The sequence below is a fragment of the Suncus etruscus genome, chromosome 9 (assembly GCF_024139225.1).
Source record: "Suncus etruscus isolate mSunEtr1 chromosome 9, mSunEtr1.pri.cur, whole genome shotgun sequence".
NCBI classification, from domain to species: Eukaryota; Metazoa; Chordata; class Mammalia; order Eulipotyphla; family Soricidae; genus Suncus; species Suncus etruscus.
Genome location: NC_064856.1, coordinates 38,218,131 through 38,239,583, shown reverse-complemented (window position 1 = coordinate 38,239,583; position 21,453 = coordinate 38,218,131). Strand labels below are relative to the sequence as shown.

At 37.7% G+C, this 21,453-nt stretch overlaps 1 protein-coding gene across 1 annotated transcript in view; it reads left to right on the top strand.

Moving 5' to 3' along the window:
- Positions 1-2,301: 2,301 nt before the first annotated feature.
- Positions 2,302-21,453, top strand: part of CCDC81 (coiled-coil domain containing 81) — a 35,943-nt gene continuing 16,791 nt past the window's right edge. Inside the window, exons 1-5 of the mRNA XM_049780555.1 lie at positions 2,302-2,383; positions 7,786-7,847; positions 10,173-10,329; positions 12,124-12,380; positions 19,473-19,552. Of these exons, the coding sequence (XP_049636512.1) occupies positions 2,302-2,383; positions 7,786-7,847; positions 10,173-10,329; positions 12,124-12,380; positions 19,473-19,552 (638 nt within the window). The remainder of the gene's footprint in view (positions 2,384-7,785; positions 7,848-10,172; positions 10,330-12,123; positions 12,381-19,472; positions 19,553-21,453) is intronic.

Here is a 21,453-nt window from a genome sequence, read left to right as displayed (position 1 = left end):
ATACTATTCTGCAACAGGTTTAGTGTATTTTGAAAGCTTCTCAGTTTCAGTATATAAATACATAGCTTTCTTCTTGTTAAACTTTTTCTTTTGGGGGGAAGTAGTTTTTTTTTTTTTTTGGTTTTTGGGCCACACCCGGTGATGCTCAGGGGTTATTCCTGGCTATGCGCTCAGAAGTCGCTCCTGGCTTGGGGGACCATATGGGACACCGGGGATCGAACCGTGGTCCGTCCTAGGCTAGCGCTGGCAAGGCAGGCACCTTACCTCTAGCGCCACCGCCCGGCCCCAGGAAGTAGTTGTTTTTGATTATTCCTTCCTGACTGTGCCTGGAACTTACTCCTGGCTCTCAGGAACCACATGTGCAGTACCAGAGATTTAATAGTCATCAACTGCAATGAGGCAAGCAGTCTGGTTTGAATATTAACATTGATATTAACATTTCGCTTCATTTTTTTCTTCCTGTTTGTTTGACTTAGATAAAGTTTACAGGGTTGTGTTTATTTGGTGATAATTATCAACCAAGGTTAGAATGTGAAAAACAATAGTGAAGAAAGAGATTCTAGAAGTGTAAGAATAGGTTAGATAAAGGCCTGGAGTTGGAGAATGAGAACTGTAATTAAAACAACAAAACAAGTACCTCTTTCCTACTCCTCCAAGCCCTCCCATTTCCAAGGAAGGGAGCCCAGACAGGAAAAAATCAAACCTAAGAGGCAAATTCCAGTAGAAACACCAGCTTAAAATACATATGGAAACTTCAAATGTCCATCGCTTGGAGCAAAAAGCAGTCTCACATTGTTCAAAGTGATAACAAAACAAGGCCTAATCTCTGCTGTATAGGATAAGAGAAGAGGTAGAAAAAAGAAAGAAAACAAAACGAAGGATGACATTGCTTTAAATCTCGGAGCCCAGATGTACAGAATTAAGCTGGCATTCTGTGATCCAACCCACCTTGCAGGGGGGTCGAGTTACCTTCGGGGATTGTGACATCAGAGTGAAGCTGTGGCGTCCTAGCAACCGGACCCATATTAAGTTCCACAGCTCTGTTGCTCTTCTTTGAGGCTTCTGTTGTTGATGGTAGTGGTGGTCGTTGCTTTCTAAGTAGATGCTAACTGGGTCAGTTTATTGTCTCAGGACACTGACATCTATTTAGTTACTTATTTCACTAATATTTTGTTTATTTTTTTTTTTACCTTTATTGCCTTCACTTTATTTTTCTTTTTTCACTTTTAGTTAGAAGGAACATCTAAAGCTCATCAGCATAGTTGGAAGTGGGAAAATCACTTTAGTACTTATCACTTTTGAACTTATTTTTGGATTTTGTTTTATTCATTTTTTTCTTTTTATTTCAATTTCCTTACTTTTTATGGTTCATTTTTTCCCACTTTCAACTTATCATTTATGACTCTTTAAATTTTGTTTTTACTTTTCATTTTATTTTATATTTTAATTTCTATTTTATGTATTTTTTTTGTTTCTTTCAATATTTTGTTTTTAAGGAACATCTAGTAGAGTTCCTGGTTGTGGAACTTGGAAGTGGGAAAACCACCTTTTTTTTGCAATCATTTTTGTACATCGTTTTTGTTTTTGTTTCTTTTTTATTTGTTTTTTGTTCATTTTTTATTTCAGCTTTTCCACTTTTATTTTTTTAAATTTTCTTTCTCCATTTATTTTTTCTTTTAAAATATTTTATTTAAAATATCTTTTATTTTATTATGTGTTTGTTTCAGCTTTGATTTTTAGGGAACATTTAGAACTCCAGGTTGTCTGGTGCTCAGGGCTGTTGGAGTCGGAGTGTAGGAAAACCACTTTGTACAAACACTTTTTTACATGTTTTCTTTTTTTGTTCATTTGTTTTGTTTCTTGACTTTAATTTTGTTTTTGTTTTATTCATTTTCTTTTTTTTGTACTTTATTAGTTCATTTTTAATTTGTTTCTTCTCCTTAATTTTATCGTTTTTGTTTTCTTTTTCATTTTCTTCACTTTATTTGTCTCTTGGTTTATTCCATTCCCCTCCTTCCCCTTTATTTTGTTTGTTTCATTTTTACTTTTAAGGAATATCTAGAGTTGGGGTTGTTAAATTAAAAGTGGGAAACCACTTCAGTGCAAATCACTTTTGCACTTTTTTTAATTTTTTATCTTAAATATTTCCACTTTAATTTTATTGTTCTTTATTTTTACTTTTATTTATTTTTGTTTTCTGGTGTTGGAGTCTGAATGTGAGAGAATCACTTTTGTGGTTCACTATACATTTGTATGTTGAATAAAGGAAGGAAAGAAGCCCGTTGAGGCTTCTCTCCAAGGATGAATATCCTGAACACACTTTACCCTTTACCAAATATGAGCAAGCGGGTTTTGCCTGTCCTGCCCACGCTGAGTCAGGAAGGTAAGTGATCTGGAGTGGGACTCAGCGGGTAACCTTAACTACCTCAGCTGAAGACCTCTTCCCTCAGGTTTTGCTAGGATGGGAGGGTCTGGGTATTCAAATTGCCTGGGACACTATCTGCCAATCTCAGCAGGCTGGCAGAAATCCAGAGATTTCTTCTGGAAATTGCTTGAGAGAGTAAAGGGGACAACTGAGCTTTTGGGGGCCATGCCCTGCAGAGCTGGTGAGGGTATCTTTTGGTTTTGTGTTCAGGATGGACCAGCACGTGCCATGTGCTGCACCAAATGGACCATGTGGTGCCATGGATGGAAGCTAGGGCCTCACCTGAGTGTTTTGAATGTGAGAATGTATATACTGTGCTTAGTTGAGGTATAGCATAAAGTGCTCAATACATTTTAGATGAAAAAAAAAAAGTTAGCAAAGAGCCTATTTTTGTGCAAACATTACTACTTTTATTTAGTTTTTGAGCCATACTTGACTGTACTTAGGGCCAACTCCTAACTTGACTTGAGTCATTCCTGAAGTAGTTGGGGCATTGTCCGTATATATGACTGAACTCAGGTTGATCATGTGCAAGACCTTGCCTGCTGTGCTCTCTCTCCTTTCCTCCATTACTATTTTACCTTTGACATCTTTCATAATATTAAGAGAGATGAGAAAAGAAAAGAGACTAATGGCTTGTGATAGTGATGCTGGAGCACTTGAGTCTATCTCGTCTTGCTATAGCCAAGTGGAGCCCAGGAAACCCCTTTGTTTATTGCCTGAGAACATTTGTGTTTTTTGGGGGTCCTACATGATAGTACTGTGTGTCATAGAGAACAGAACTATGAACATTGAAAATTAATACTGTATCTTGAAAACTTAATATTTAAGCTTAAGAAAGTTGAGCTTGCAAAGGATACTAAGAAGATATGGCTAGGAAATAGAATCCAAACTCAGGGAGAGTTATGTCACAAAGTCAACAGAAGAGGAGGGAGTTTCACCAGGGTCAGCTATTATCTAAGAGGAGACATTAGAAGCAGTTAACATCAAAATGTGCATTTATTTTACTGACAAGGAGGAGACCATTGATGACTACATCAAGAACTTTATTAGTTGTAGAACAGAAGCTGATATCAAGTGATCAGTTATTAGTTTTCACAAATACCAATTGTAAAGATGAGGCTAAGCTTCTCATCAACAAAATATATGTTAACTTTTCTCATTGTATATGTTAAGTCCTGATGCTTTCCAATGTTTTACCTTCATTTAATATTATAGAATGATAGTATGTCAATGTTCCATTCTGAGTTTGTATGTGCACCTTAATGAAATTGTTGGTCTGTAGAAGCAATAAAGTCAGAGGTCTTTTAACATAGCACACTCATCTCTCTATTGTAGTTGGCTTTAATTCCCTGGAAAGCATACACACACACACACACAGACACACACACAAACACACACACACACACACACACACAATTCCACTGCCTGCTCCCAAAGTGTTTGTTTTAATTGCTATAATGTTCTATTGACTTTGTGTAACTGCATTTAAATTTTAGAAGATAAGTCTTATAAATTAGTATGCTTATCTTTTTTGTTTGTTTGTTTGTTTTTGGGTCACACCCGGCAGCGCTCAGGGGTTACTCCCGGCTCTGTGCTCAGAAGTCACTCCTGGCAGCCTCAGGGGACCATATGGGATGCCAAGATTCGAACCACCGTCCTTTTGCATCAAGGCAAATGCCCTATCTCCATGCTATCTTTGGCCCCATCTTTTATATTTGATATATATATATTTTAAGCATGCTATTCTATAACTTAGAAAGCATGAACAATTAAAACATGTCAGTGTTCCTGTTAGCACTGTATTTGAAAAGCATAATTTATGTCTCAACAACAGAAAAATAACCTTAGCTTTCCCTAAAACAAAGAAGCACTACTGAGACGAGAGAGTGAGAGAGAGAGAGAGGTAAGAGAGAGTGAAAGAGAAGAGAGAGAGGAGAGAGAGAGAATATACAGGAGAATGTTGTACAGGAGTTAAGGTACTTGCTTGCCTTGCGTCCCTTTGACTCAATTTAATCTTTGGCCTTCAAACCAAAAGAAAAAAGAAGATAAACAGCATTACTTAATTTTTTTTTTTTAGATTAGATCTAAAACTTTAAAGTATATTCACCTGGCAATGCTCAGGGGATCACTCCTGGCTTTGTACTCAGGGATCACTCCTGGTGGGGCTCAGAGGAACCAAATACTGGGGATGAAGCCATATCAACTGCACAAACCAAGTGGCTAATATCTGGGCTATCTCTCTGACCCCAGATCTAATTTCTTTTCTTTTTTTTTTTTATTTTAACACCATGGTTACAAGGTTGTTCATTCCACAAAGTTTTTTCACAGATAAATTTGTTCATGATTGAGTTACAGTCATACAAGGCATAACAACCTTCACCAGTGTGCATTTCCCACCACCAACGCCAACAGTTTCCCTCACACCCTCCCCTGCCTGCCTCTGGGGTAAGCATTTTACCTCTCTCTCTCCTCTCTCTCTCTTCTCTCTCCTCTCTCTCTCTCTCTCCTCTCTCTCTCCTCTCGCTCTTCTCTCTCTCTCTCTCCTCTCTCTTCTCTCTCTCTCCTCTTGCTCCTCTCTCTCTCTCTCTCTCTCTCTCTCTCTCTCTCTCTCTCTCTCTCTCTCCTTCTCTCCCACCTCTCTCCCTCTTCTTTTTTGACATTGTGGTTTGCACTACTGATGTGTCATAGTAGACACATATCTACTCTCCACTCTTTGTGGCAAGCTTCCTAGCATAGACTGGTCCTCCTAATCCTCATCTCTATTGTCTCTGGATATTATCTTCGTACTATATTTTACTTTCCTTATATCCCACAGATGAGTGAGATTATTCTATGTTTATCCCTCTCCCTCTGACTCATTTCACTCAGCATAATAGTCTCCATGTTCATCCATGTATAAGCAAATTTAGACTTCATTTTTCCTAATGCCTACACAGTATTCTATTGTGTAGATGTACCAGTGTCTTTAGCCATTCATCTGTTGGCTTGCTTCCAGCTTCTGGCTATTGTAAATACTGCTGTGATTAATATAAAAGGGCAGAGGTTATTTTTGTATTGTGCTTTTGTGTTTCTAGAGTATATCCCTAGGATGGTATTGCTGGATCATAAGAAAGCTCAATTTCTAGTTTTTTTTAAAGAATACATATCTAAAATTTGTATATAGGGAATTATGTACATGTTTTCATTTTTTCTTTGGTGAGATATAGCAAATTTTAGATTTATCTTATCTTTCTTTTCTTTTCTTTTTTTGTTTTTTTGTTTTTGGGCCACACCCTGCGGTGCTCAGGGGGGACCAGGGCCCTATCTTATCTTTCTACCACAGTTTTTTTTTTAAAGGTCACAGCTCAGGGCAGAGCCATAGCAAAGTGGTAAGGCATTTGCCTTGCATGAGGTTGACCCAGGACTGACCTGGGTTCGATCCCTGGAGTCCCATATGGTCTCCAAGCCAGGAGCAATTTCTGAGTAACCCCTGAGCATCACCAAGTGTGGCCCAAAAGACCAAACCAAACCAAACCAAAAGATCACAGCTCAAAATAAGAGAATGTTCTCACAAATTTCTATTTTATAAAATTATTTTAAACATAGTTATTATATTTGTTGTAGATACACAGGTGATCAGAAGCAGTAATTTAAGCAGAAGTAAGACAATTGGGTCAGTAGCCTGACAAGTGTGAATGAAGAGAATCAAGGACAAAAATAGTAGAGAAACATAATGTACTGAAAATAGCCTTTCATCCCTTAGTAGCTTTTGGCTTCATTTTCCTATTTTATAGAATGCTTAATATAAGAAAGAATTTTTTTTGTTTTTGTTTTGGGGCCACAATCAGCATGCTCAGGGATTACTCTTGGCTCTGTGCTCAGCAATAGCTTCTGGCAGGCTTGGGACTATATGGGATGCTGGAGACGGAATCTGGGCAAATACCCTACTGTCATGCTACCACTCTGTTGTCAAAAAAGAATTTTTTAAAAAAATTATTTTATTGAAACCATTGTGATTTACAAAGTCCTTCATAGTTGGGTTTCAGACATACAGGCCAATCCCACCATCACTGTCGACTTCCTTCCTCCTTGTTCCCAGAATGTATCCCAACCACCACCCTTTGCCCCATAGCCTGTCAGTATAATAGGCCCCTTTACAGTTTAGATTGTTAGCGTTTGGGTCCCTTGATTACACTGTTGTTGACTTTAGCTTGGATATTTAGTTCTGTCCTATTTTTTTTTAATCTCTACCAATGCACCAGAGACCACTTGGCCCCTGGCCCCCATACTTTCATATTTGTGTTTCTCCTCTACTCAGTTTCTTTTCTTCTCCTTGCTATACTCTGGGGCTAACTTGTTTAAAATAACTCTCATTTAGACCATTGCATTTCTTATTGTAGTTTTCTTTTTTTTTTTTTTTTGGTTTTTGGGCCACACCCATTTGACGCTCAGGGGTTACTCCTGGCTATGTGCTCAGAAATCGCCCCTGGCTTGGGGGGACCATATGGGACGCCGGGGGATCGAACCGCGGTCCGTTCCTTGGTAGCGCTTACAAGGCAGACACCTTATCTCCAGCGCCACCTTCCCGGCCCCCTTATTGTAGTTTTCTAAATACCACATATAAGTGATATTAAAAAATGAATGTTTTTAATAGCTGTCACATGAACACAATTAACACTTTATTGAATGGGTCAGACTAAACTTGATAATGCCAGAGTTTTTTTAATTCATTTTATTTATTTATTATTATTTGAAGATTTTCTTCAAAGGTGTTCTTAATTTTGTTGTTGTTGTTATTTTTGGTTCACACTCAGCAGTGCTCAGGATTACTTCTGGCTCTGTCCCCAGGAATCACTTCTTGTAGTGCTCAGGGACCATACATGGTGTCTGGGATGGACCAGTGTCAGCAGCATGCAAGACAAGCACCTTATTTGCTGTACTCTTTCTTCTCTGGCCATCTAATTCATTTTATTATTTTAAGGTGTGTTATCATTACTCTGGGATGTAGAGTTAAGGTTTAGTTTAGCAGGAAAAATAATTTTTGGAAATAACTATATTTTTTCACTTTTTTTGGCTTCACGAAAGAGTTACACCCAGGGGTTCGCAAGGGTTACTTCTGATTCTGCATTCAGAAATTACTCCTGACAGGCTTGGAGGACCATAATGATGCCAGTGATTGAACCATATGTAAGGCATGTGCAAGGCAAATATGGTACCTACTCATTGTGTTATTGCTTCAGCCCCTAGAAATAACCATATTTCTAAATTAGGAACTCTGTTATTTGATTGTGCATTTCATATTAACATTTTTATTAGCATTAGGTCTTATCACATAATTGCTTACATAAACCTTTTCTTTTTAATCCTTTGAATTTTAGATGTCTCTACCATCTGGGAACTTGTATCAGATTTTGTTCAACAACAGTTATCACTCTCAAAGGTAGGATTTACAATTTAATATAAGATTCCTAAGGGTCTTTCTTTTTATTTTGCCAACTATTGTGGGAAGAGGATGGCAGAATATAGAGTTACTCAGTGTAACTTGTAGTCCTGTGATATAGTCCTGTGATTCTGTGATGTTCATATGCTTGGGACCTGTGGCTAGAAGATTTAAAGAACATTTAATTAGTAGGTAATAAATTCTCTAGTCTGTTCTCTGATACATGTCATATTACCAATTAGCTTGGGTGTATGTAGAGGTACATGGTGAGTCCTGTTTATCTCTAATCTAATAGTTTGTCACATAGCTATAGAAAGACAGTGCTTTTTATCTTGCCCTCTTGTTGGAATGGATTTTCATAGAAATGTGAAAAGGTAGGGAATGAGCTAAACTTACCTAAAAATGAGAGACCTCACCCAAAGTTGCTCTACTTATTAAGACTTGAATTTGAATAACTAGAACTAGAGAGAAACTTTGGTAGTTGGGAAGAGGGATAGCAGGAGAATATGGATGGGCAGAGTCATATATTCTTGTTTGCTACATTCACTTCCTTGTATTTTTTCCTTGGCCAGTGTAGACATGTGATTTGTATGTGTTTGTGTGTGTGTATGTGTGTGTGCATGTGTGTGTTGGTGGTACGTTGGACCACACTTCCAATGCTCAGAGATCTATGCTGGGTATCCTGCGTGTAAAACATTACACAGCTTATTGAATGATCTGGCACAAGACAATAGTTTGTAACTTAATATAAAATATTTCCAAGGAGACATAAAAAAAAATATTTGCTTTTACCTACCATCCAAGAAGAACTTGGATGCTGAGGTTTCTGATTTATTTATTTTTTATTAAGACACTCTGATATGAAATTATTCATAGTTGAGTTTTTAGTTTTTGTTTTGTTTTGTTTTTGGGCCACACCTGGTGAAGCTCAGGAGTTATTCCTGGCTATGTGCTCAGAAATCGTTCCTGGCTTGGGGGACCATATGGGACGCTGGGGGATCGAACCACAGGGTCTGTCCTAGGTTAGCATGTGCAAGGCAGACACCCTACCACTTGCACCATCACTCCGGCCCTTTTAATTAATTTTTAATTAATTAATTTTGCTTTTTGGGTCACACCTGGTGGTGCTCAGGGCTACTTTTCCTGGCTCTACATTCAGGGATCACTTCTAGCTGATCTCTGGGAACTATATGGAGTGCTAAGGATTAATCAGGGTCTCAGCATGCAAAACAAGTACCTTACTCACCCTACTAGCACTAGGCCCTCATGATTGAGTTTAGGCATGCAATGTTTCACACCAGTCCCACTAGCAATGTCAATTTCCTTTCATCATTGTTCTCCACTTCCTACCCCCCACCCACACACACACTTCAACCTATATCTTTGACAGGTACATTTTAAAGTTTGGTACCAAGCATTGCCTAAATATAGATCCAGGAGTAACTGTTGAGCATCATCAAGGGTTACAACCACAAACTAAACAAATAATGTTTGGTTGTAGATTTGTATCTCCTGCTTTCATTGTTATTGCCTTTACTACTCCTTTGCACCACCAATGGGCCTGAGGCTTTTGGCCCTCTGGCCCTTACCCTGATTACTTTATGTGTGTCCCATCCCCGCTTATTCCCTTCTTGATTTCTTTTCTTTCCTGTCCTTCTTTCTATGTTCTGCGATCAAGGTTGATCTAAGCATTCCCTGCTTATGACACTACATACCTTTGTCCAATTACTCTATAAACTACAGATAAATGAGATCTTCCAGTGGGCTTCTGATTTTAAGTGAGATACAACACCTGAAAGGAGAAATAAAAAAGCAAAAATGATCCTGCCATTTTTTTTTTAAATTCATCCAATGACAAATGATTAAATTTTTGTTTTACTTTGTTTTGGAACCACACTCTGCTATAATTAGGGCTTACTCCTAGCTTTGCTCAGGAGACCAAGGATGGAACCTGGATTGTCTGTGTGCTATCTCCCTGACCCAATGGTTAAAATTTTTAAGTAGCTCACAATGGGGAGAAGAGTAGCCTTGGATGGAGAATGAAGTGATGTGAAGATGTGCCATCAGGAAAGCATAGTGGATTGGTAGTTATGTTTTTATATAAAATGTATTTAAAAATGTTAGTTGTAACTAACGGGCCCATTGGTGGTGCGAGGGGGTAGTAAGTTGTAAGATGTAATTGTTATAAGGCCCTTTAAAGATAATTAAATTCTTAAGCTCTAAGATTAATTCTCTTAATGTTTTGGGAAAATAGTATTAAGAATTAATTATTTTATACAGTCAGTAATTTTATTTGCCTTTTTTCTGCCTTCTTTGTGTTTTCAGGGAGTTCAAATCCCAGATCTTGGAATATTTACTTTTTCAAGACAACAACTGGAAATAGGAAACAACAAATTTATGGTAGCCAAAAGACCCTTGTTTTTTCTATCAGAGAAATTAGTACAAAAACATGGGCTTAAGCAGAACAAAATATATGTTGCTGGTAAGTATATTTAATGTTTAAACCTTTCTGAAAGATGACTGGCCTGTGAAGGAAAATAAAAAACAAGCCTGGCTAGTTGTTTCTTTTTTTCTGATTTGAGAGGTTCACTTTTCCTGGTACCAATAGGTGAAGCAGAGCCTAGCTAGGAGAATAATAGAGAATAACAGAGACTTCCTGAGAACAGTTGGTGGTGACAGCAAAGCAAATCTATATAAATATCACATCAGATGTTAATTATTAAGAAATTAAAGATTTATTTATTTATTTATTTTGTTTTTATGGTCACACTGGCAGCGCTCAGGGGCTACTCCTGGATCTATGCTCAGAAATTGCTCCTGGCAAGTTCAGGGGACTATATGGGATGCCGGGATTCGAACCATCGACCTTCTGCATGAAAGGCAAACACCTTACCTCCATGTTATCTCTCCGGTCCTAGATGCTTTTATTTTTAAATTTCAATTAAAATTTTTTTAAACTTTAAAATTTAAATGAAAGTATTGTTATTTACAAAGTTATTAAAAGTTGAATTTTAGACACCCCCCCCCCCTGCAATCCTGACAGGCACTAATGGTGGTTTTTTGTTTTTTGTTTTTTTTTTGGCAGGGGCACACCATGATGGTACTTGGGGATTTCTATTGGCTCTGTGCTCAGGAATCTCTCCTGGTGGGTTTGGAGGACCATATGGAATGCTGGAGATCGAACTGGGTTGGCTGTGTGCAAGACAAAAGCCCTACCTCCTGTACTATAATTCCAGCCCTAAGGGTGTTTTTAAAAATGATATTAAAATCATTAGCATTTCTGGCTTGAAAATATTAGATATGGGGCCGGCGAGGTGGCGCTAGAGGTAAGGTGTCTGCCTTGCAAGCGCTAGCCAAGGAAAGATCGCGACCATGGTTCCATCCCCCGGTGTCCCATATGGTCCCCCCAAGCCAGGGGCAATTTCTGAGCGCTTAGCCAGGAGTAATCAAATGGGTGTGGCTCGAAAAACCAAAAAAAAAATTAGACGTATGTAAATAAGATCTATTGCTTATATATTTATTTATATAATATATAATTTAATACAAATTTTATAATTTTATGCAAACTAGAAGATAGGCATATATGCAGCCTTGCCTAAAAGATAAGTTTGGCTAAACACTTCAGAAAATCCTCTGATAAAGGGAAAGTTAGTCATTACTGTATAGCTAAAAGAAAATAAAAAACTTGAGCCAGAGCAATAGTATAGCAGATAGGGTGTTTGTCTTGCATGCAGCTGACCTGAGTTCGATTTCTGGTACCACATCTCACTTTCTGAGTCCTGCCAGGTGCAATCAGTGAACTCAGAGCCAGTAAAAAGCCCTGAGCACCTTTAGAAGTGGTCCAAAAACCAAAAATAAGGAAGAAATAAAAATTTTGTTTCTAGTATAATTTGAAGTTTGTTGGTTCATGTTTTGAGTAAAAAAAAAAAAAAGCATTACATGTTTAGGGAAAGTTATACTGATTAGTTCATAGGAATGTTATCACAATGGCTATAGTTAAATGCTTCAGATGAAGTTCAATTGTATTTTTGAGTAGTGAATGAGAGTTATAAATATGTTTATAATTTTTTTTAAGAGGGAAGGAAGGTGCACATATATTGGTTCTCAGGGCTTATTCCTGGCTCTGCACTCAGGGCTCACTCAAGGCAGGGCTCAGTGGACCATCTGAGGTGACTACTACATGAAAGGTTATATTCTGTATCCACCCCTATTTTTACTTTTTGTATATGATATTTGTATTTGCTTTTCACCATCTCATTTGTTTTTTCTCCTCTAGGTGATATCCCAGTTGTCCCACTAACCTTTGTTAAGATAACGTTACAGAGCCCTTTCAACAAGGATATAGTAGAAGGCTGCATAAAAGAGACGCTGCAACTTTTATCACGATCCCTTTCTATGCAAAAACACATCAAGTTCACTTTTAAGGGAATTGGTATCCTTACTATAAAAGATGACAAAGTGAAGATGAAATTTTTTAAGGAATTTCTTTATGGCATGGATGACAGTGGATCTTTGGTGAAGACCCTAGTAAATGTAAACCAATGTTTTTATTATAAACACTTCACTCTCATAACTTCAAATCATCTGTGGCTCATCATTTTAAGTAAAACTTTGGTTGACATATTTTCAGGGACAGCTCAAGTTAAAAGAAATGCATATTGCTAGATAATTAATTCTGGAAAAATGGTTACAAGGGTAAAGGAACTTAAAGTTTTGGGTCAATGTCAACTGAAAAATACATAGTAATAGTTACTCATAATTCAAACTGTTTTATAGTAGCTAATAATTGCATAAACTCTTCCACATAGATTATATTATTTTGTTTCAAAATATGTAGCATGGGCATTACTATTATTATTCTGATGTTGTGAACTAGAAAATAGTGTTTTGAATATAGTGTTTTGAAGCTGAAGATAGGGTGTTAATAACTGATAGCACTGGAATTCAAGCTCAGAATCTTTATCTTTCATTTTGCTGACCATACTTTGTTCTGTTTTGTTTTAATATTTGAGCCACACCCAGTGGTACTCAGTGTTACTCCTTGCTCTGCTCTCAAATTACTCCTGGCAGACTTGGGAGACTTTATGGGATGCTGAGGATAAAACCAGGATTGGCTGCATGCAAGGCAAAAGCCTTGCCACTGTGCTATCACTCCAGTCCCTAATTATACATATATATATATATTTTTGGGGTTTTTTGTTGTTTTGTATTGTTTTTGTTTTTGGGTCACACCTGGTAACGCTCAGGGGTTCCTCCTGGCTCTCTGCTCAGAAATCGCTCCTGGCAGGCACTGGGGACCATATGGGATGCTGGATTCGAACCACCTTCGTTCTGCATCTAAGGCAAACGCCTTACCGCTGTGCTATCTCTCCAGCCCCTAATTATATTATTTTTTATAATTATCTTTATTTAAACACCGTGATTACAAATATGATTATAGTTGTATGATTACAGTCATGTAAAGAACACCTCCCCCTTCACCAGTGCAACATTCCCACCACCAAGTTCCCAGATCTCCCTCCTCCTCCTCCTCCCACACCTGTACTCGAGACAGGCTTTCTACTTCCCACATTCATTCACATTGTTATGATAGTTTTCAGTGTAGTCATCTCTCCAACTGCACTCATCACTCTATCTGATGAGCTTCATGTAATGAGCTGCACCTACCAGCCCTCATCTCTCTTGTCTCTGAGATACTGTTAAACATGCCTTTCATTTTTCTTAAAACCCATAGATGAGTGAAACCATTCTGCGTCTTTCTCCCTCTGACTTACTTCACTCAGCATAATAGATTCAATGTACATCCACGTATAGGAAAATTTCATGACTTCATCTCTCCTGATGGCTGCATAGTATTTCATTGTGTATATGTACCAGTTTCTTTAGCCACTCATCTGTTGAAGGGCATCTTGGTTGTTTCCAGAATCTGGCTATTGTAAATAGCGCTGCAATGAATATAGGTGTAAGGAAGGGATTTTTGTATTGTATTTTTGTGTTCCTTGGGTATATTCCTAGGAGTGGTATAGCTGGATCATATGGAAGCTCAATTTCCAGTTTATGAAGGAATCTCCATATTGCTTTCCATAAAGGTTGTACTAGACGGCATTCCCACCAGCAGTGAAAAAGACTTCCTTTCTCTCCATATTCCCGCCAATACTGCTTGTTTACCTTTTTTGTGATGTGTGTCAATCTCAGTGGTGTGAGGTGGTACCTCATAGTAGTTTTGATTTGCATCTCCCTGACGATTAGTGATGTTGAGAATCTTTTCATGTGCCTTTTGGCCATTTGCCTTTCTTCTTTTTCAAAGTGTCCATTTCTTCTCCCCATTTTTTTGATGGGGTTAGTTTTTTTTTTTTCTTGTATAGTTCTGTCAGTACCTTGTAAATTTTGGATATTAGTCCTTTATCTGATGAGTATTGGGTGAATAATTTCTCCCACTCAGTGGGTGGCCTTTGTATTCTGGGCACTATCTCCTTTGAGATGCAGAAGCTTCTCAGCATAATATAGTCCCATCTGTTTATCTCTGCTTCCACTTGTTTGGAGAGTGCTGTCTCCTCCTTAAAGATGCCTTTATTCTCAAAGTCCTGGAGTGTTTCACCTACATGTTGTTCTATATACCTTATAGTTTCAGATCTAATATCAAGGTCTTTAATCCATTTGAATTTTACCTTCGTACATGGTGTTAACTTGTGGTCTGAGTTCACTTTTTTGCAAGTGGCTAACCAGTTGTGCCAACACCACTTGTTGAGTAGGCTTTCCTTGATCCATTTAGGATTTCTTGCTCCTTTATCAAAAACTTGGTGGTTATATGTCTGAGGAACATTCTCTTCAGGAAGTACTCAAGCCTATTCCACTGATCTGTCTTTATTCCAATACCATGCTGTTTTTATAACTATTGCTTTGTAATACAGCTTAAAATTGGGGAAAGTAATGCCTCCCATATTCCTTTTCCCAAGGAGTGCTTTAGCTATTTGAGGTTGTTTATTGTTCCAAATGAATTTCAGAAGTGTTTGATCCACTTCTTTGAAGAATGTCATGGGTATCTTTAGAGGAAGCACATTAAATCTGTACAATGCTTTTGGAAGTATTACCATTTTAATGATGTTGATCCTGCCAATCCATGAGCAGGGTATGTGTTTCCATTTCTGTGTTTCCTCTCTTATTTTTGGAGCAGTGTTTTATAGTTTTCTTTGTATAGATCTTTCACGTCTTTAGTCAGGTTGACTCCAAGATATTTGAGTTTGTGTGGCACTAATGTGAATGGGATTGTTCTCTTAATGCCATTTCTTCTCTATCATTATTAGTGTATAAAAAGGCCATTGATTTTTGTGTGTTAATTTTGTAGCCTGCCACTTTGCTATATGAATTTATTTCTAGAAGCTTTTTGGTAGAGTCTTTAGGGTTTTCTAAGTAGAGTATCATGTCATCTGCAAACAGTGAGAGCTTGACTTCTTCCTTTCCTATCTGGATTCCCTTGATATCTTTTTCTTGCCTAATAGCTATAGCCAGTAATTGCAGTACTATGTTGAATAGGAATGGTGAGAGAGGACAGCCTTGTCTTGTACCAGAATTTAGTTTTTCTCCATTGAGGGTAATATTCTACTGGCTCGTGGTAGATAGCCTTAACTATATTGAGAAGGGTTTCTTTTATTTCTATCTTGCTGAGAGTTTTCATCAAGAATGGGTGTTGAACCTTATCAAATACTTTTTTCTGCATCTATTGATATGACCATGTGATTTTTATTTTTCTTGTTATTTATGTTGTGCTCAGATATCACACCTGTCATGCACGGGGAACCATATGGGATGCCAGGATTTAAACCTCCTTTGGTCCTGGGTTGGCCACGTGCAAAGCAAACGCCCTACTGCTGTGTTATCTCTTCAGCCCCACATTCAGTATTTAATTAGTTCTGTTGTTTATGTTGTGTATTATGTTGATAGATTTATGGATGTTAAACCATCCTTGCATTCTTGGGAAACCTACTTGGTCAAAGTGAATGATCTTCTTGATGAGGCACTGGATCCTGTTCGCCAGGATCTTGTTGAGGATCTTTGCATCTATGTTCATCAGGGATATTGGTCTGTAATTTTCTTTTTTGGTAGCATCTCTATCTGGTCTTGGTATTAAGGTGATGTTGGCTTCATAAAAGCTGTTTGGAAGTGTTCCTGTTTTTTTTATTTCATAAAAGAGCCTGGCCAGCATGGGTAGTAGTTCCTCTTGAAAGGTTTGAAAGAATTCATTCATGAATCCATCAGAGCCTGGGCTTTTGTTTTTGGGCAAATTTTTGATTATGGTTTTAATTTCCTCAATAGAGATAGGGGTGTTTAGATATACTACATCTTCTTTATTCAACTGTGGAAGGTTATATGAGTTCAAAAATTTATCCATTTCGTCCAGGTTCTCCTATTAATGGCATAGAGTTTCTCAATATTCTCTGAATACCCTTTGAATCTCTGCAGTATCTGTAGTGATCTCCCCCTTTTCATTTCTAATACGCATTATCAAGTTTCTCTCTCTCTCTTTTGCTTTGTGAGTTTTGCCAATGGTCTATCAATCTTGTTAACTTTTTCCAAAGAACCAACTTCTGCTTTCGTTGATCTTTTGGATTGTTTTTTGGGTTTCCATTTCATTGATTTCTGCTCTCAGCTTTGTTATTTCCTTCTGTCTCCCTATTTTTAGTTTCTTTTATTGATCATTTTCTAATTCTATAAGCTGCGTCATTAAGCTATTCATGTATGCTTCTTCTTCCTTCCTGTTGTGTGCTTGCAAAGCTATAAATTTTCCTCTCAGTACCACTTTTGCTGTATCCCATAGGTTCTGATAGTTTGTGTTTTCATTGTCGTTTGTTTACAGAAAATTTTTGATTTTTTCTTTGATTTCATCTCGGACCCACTGGTTGTTCAGTAGTAGACTGTTTAATTTCCAGGTGTTAAATTTTTTCTTCTGTGTCCCTTTGTAGTTCACATCTAACTTCAGAGCCTTGTGGTCAGCAAAGGTAGCCTGCAAAATTTCTATCTTCTTGATTTTATGGAGGTATGTTTTATGTGCCAGCATGTGTTCTATCCTGGAGAATGACCCGTGTACGTTGGAAAAGAATGTGTATCCAGGTTTCTGAGGATGGAGTGTCCTATATATATATATCTACTAGGCCTCTTTCTTCCATTTCTCTTTACAGGTTTAGTATATTTTTGTTGGGTTATTTTTAAAAATAAAAGTCTATAATAAAAATCTAATTCAAGTTAAGGAAATGTACTTTTATCTTTTAATGTACTATGTTGTAAAAGAAATTTCATAACTGACCTCATTGTTGATCATTAAATAATGTCATATTAAGTTGGATATAGCTGAATTTAAGGAGATTAAAAATTCAGTAGACAACAGAACTAATTAAATACTGAATGTGGGGCCGGAGAGATAGCACAGCGGTAGGGCGTTTGCTTTGCAAGTGGCCGACCCAGGACCAAAGGTGGTTTGAATTCTGGCATCCCATATGGTTCCCCGGGCTTGCCAGGCGTGATTTCTGAGCATAGAGCCAGGAGTAACCCCTGATCGCTACTGGGTGAGGCCCCAAAACAAAACAAAAATAAATAAATAAATAAATACTGAGTGTATTTGTAATGAATTTGTGGTACACTTCAGGGACCAATAAAGTTTTTCTATTAATCAATTGGATTATTTATCATGGCATGTTATATAACCTACCTGTCCCATAGAACAAAGCCTGACATAAACATGGAAAGTATAATGAAACGTTATTATGTAAAAACTACAAACATAGTCCAATTCTACACTCTAATTTCTTCTTTCATGGAACTCTTGACTAGAGGTTGAAAACAGAGCCAGTAGTCATTTGTGTATAATGAGGCTCTTACACACATGTTTCTCTAGAATCTGGCTTCAGTGTTACCAGAAGGATCCTAACCTCTAAAGATGAAACAGATATAATCCTGCTTGTAATCCTGTGTGTAAAGAGGAAATAGGTATAATCCTGTTTTCTATGAAAACACTGAACAAGAATTGTAAAATTGGAAGCAAGGTCAAATTGAAGATTATTTTAACTTTAAAGTTTACTTTAGCGCTTTGCCACTTCAATGTGCATTTAAAATAGATATTTTTTAAATTGCTCTGCTGTTAAGACAATTTATAAGGAACTGTTTTCAAAAAAAGTTCTAAGAATTTTTTTATGAAAAAAAAAGAGTTGGTTAAGTCTGACTGTAGATAACACTATCACTGCATAAGTGTATTTAAATATGAAATGTTAGGTTAATCCTATTCTCTTCGATGTCTATAAAATACAATTTTATAAAGTAATCAGTATTTATTTCAGTGATGCTGCTTTTATTCAAAAACATTTTTAAGTCTATTTTGGACATTCCCTCCAAAATATATATATATATATAAATATTTGATTTTTGGGCCACACCCGTTTGACACTCAGGTGTTACTCCTGGCTATGCGCTCAGAAATCACTCCTGGCTTGGGGGGACCATATGGGATGCCAGGGGATCGAATCTTGGTCCATCCTATGCTAGCGCTTGCAAGGCAGACACCTTATCTCTAGCGCCACCTCTCAGGCCCCCCAAATGTTTTTTTAAGTTCATTACATTAATCCAAAAGTGAATTATATATCTATATGCTTATTAAATTAAAGTGAGATTATTATATAGTATGTACTAGCCACTTATGCAGAGTACTTAATAAAAATCCCTTAAATAGGAGCTGGAGCAATAGCACAATGGATAGTAGTTTGCCTTGCATATGGCTTACCCAGGACCGACCCAGGTTCCATCCCTAGCATCTCATATGTTCCTCTGAGCTGGCCAAGAGTGATTCCTGAGCACAGAGTCAGGAGTAACCCCTGAGCACTGCTGGGTATGGCCTCGCAAGAAACAAAAAATAATCCATTAAATTAGATATTATTATCTCCACACACCTAATGTCTAAGATTACACAGTGTGAAAATTTAAATCAATTTAACTAAAATTTAAATGAAATTACTTTAAATTGTTATCTCCACACACCTAATGTTTAAGATTACACAGTGTGGAAATGAGTCAGATTCCAAAACTATTAGCTACCTTATAACTACCTGATTTAAGAGTTATTTGGAGGGGCCCGGAGAGATAGCACAGCAGCGTTTGCCTTGCAAGCAGCCAATCCAGGACCAAAGGTGGTTGGTTCAAATCCCGGTGTCCCATATGGTCCCCCGTGCCTGCCAGGAGCTATTTCTGAGCAGACAGCCAGGAGTAACCCCGGAGCAATGCCGGGTGTGGCCCAAAAACCAAAAAAAAAAAAAAAAAAAAAAAAAGTTATTTGGGTCAGTAGTAGAATTAGCTAGGTTGTTTTTTTAATGTCAAGTCTTTAAAAAAAAAAATAAGTATGTCTGAAGACAAAATGAGGAAATTATTTGAGAAAAAGCAGCTTCACTGAAGTTATTAATATGATTATAACAAGTGACTGGTTTGATAAGTGGCATTATTTCACATTGAATTTTTTAAGTTCTAGACTCGAACCACTAAACAGAAACAGACAGTGTCACTGTAGCCTTACCTAGAGCCTTGCTTTGATCTCTCTGTGTCCTGGACCATATCTTGGTCTAACTGTTTTCATCTTTTGTCTTCCAGAGGCCTTATACTATGGACTCAGTAGTTTCTATCTCAGAGACCTCTAACATGCGTCCCATCAGTGTACTTTCCTTTCCAAGGTCAGTGCTTTACTTCACATGTTTCTCCAGGCACTAGAAAGTCTTCCTTGCCTGTTGCACTAGTTGGCATTATTTCTCTTTCGTCAACACACTTTCTTCTTAGTGTAGGCACTCTCTAAAAAGTGCAGCTTATTTTATATACTTTTTGTAGTTAAGAAGCAATGAGAATTAGGATATTCTTGTTTAAAATTGCTCTTTCAAGAAATTCTGAAATACTTCTAATACCTTAGTCTTTACAATATTTGTTAAATTTTTCTTACCTATGGAATTTCCTTTTTTAAGTGATTTAAGTAAATTTCCTTTACTTGCCAGCACTTTAAGTGATCTTTTTTTTTTTTTTTTTTTTTTGGTTTTTGGGCCACACCCAGTAACGCTCAGGGGTTACTCCTGGCTATCTGCTCAGAAGTCGCTCCTGGCTTGGGGGACCATATGGGACACCGGGGGATCGAACCGCGGTCCGTCCAAGGCTAGCGCAGACAAGGCAGGCACCTTACCTTTAGCGCCACCGCCCGGCCCCCACTTTAAGTGATCTTAAGGTCCATCCCATCCTGTAGTCCATCCCAGCTCCTATACGAATACTGATTTTTACTGTTTGAAGAGGGTGATAGAGACAAGGTAGAATAGAAAAATAGCTTTAGAAGAGCACAGTTGATAGTGTTTCTAATGCCCAATATTGGCAATGACTATAATAATACTAATGATACTAATATTAATAAAAATACTAGTTATTGGGGCCGGAGAGATATCATGGAGGTAAGGCATTTGCCTTTCATGCAGAAGGACAGTAGTTTGAATCCCGGCGTCCCATATGGTCCCCTGTGTCTGCCAGGGGTGATTTCTGAGCCTAGAGCCAGGAGTGACCATTGAGCACTGCCGGTGTGACCCAAAAACCAAAAAAAAAAAAAAAAATTCTAGTTATCTAAAGAGCAGTTTCCAGATATCCAATATTAATAATATGTAGTCTATTTAATATTCACAACTAGTTCACATCTATACTTTTTATATTTTATAGAGGCACAAGTGTAAATATAATTTAAGTATCTTGCTAAAACTTGGGCCTGAGAGATAGCATGGAGGTAAGGCGTTTGCCTTTCATGCAGAAGGATGGCGGTTCGAATCCCAGCATCCCATATGGTCCCCTGTGCCTGTCAGGAGCGATTTCTGAGCGTAGAGCCAGGAATAACCCCTGAGCGCTGCCAGGTGTGACCCCCCCCCCAAAAAAAAAAAGAAAAAGAAAGTATCTTGTTGGGGTCAGCGAGGTGGCGCTAGAGGTAAGGTGTCTGCCTTGCAAGCGCTAGCCAAGGAAAGGACCACGGTTCGATCCCCCGGCGTCCCATATGGTCCCCCCAAGCCAGGGGCAATTTCTGAGCACGTAGCCAGGAGTAACCCCTGAGCATCTAACTGGTGTGTGGTCCGAAAAACCAAAAAAAAAAAAAAAAAAGAAAGTATCTTGTTAAAATTTAAAAAAATAAATTTATTCAAGTACTAAGAATACTGTTATAAGAATTAGAAAATTTCTTATGTAATTATAATCATGCCCTTAATCTTAGTTGCTGCACCCACATTAAATGGTATTTCATGTAGAAGAAGAGAAAACCAGTATTCAGATTATAATACACTTTTTGTTTTTCTGCATCAAGCCCATATATAACACTGTGAATAAACCTTTTGGTCATATTTGGAAAGGCAAATTCAGTTGTCCCTTCAGACATTTTGCCTTTTGGATTTTGGTTATTTTTTTTGGTAATTTTTTTTTTGGTCACACCTCGCAGTGCTCAGGGGTTACTCCTGGCTCTATGCTCAGAATTTTCCCCTGGCAGGCACTGAGGACCACATGGGATGCCAGGATTCGAACCACTGTCCTTCTGCATGAAAGGCAAATGCTTTACCTCCATGCTATC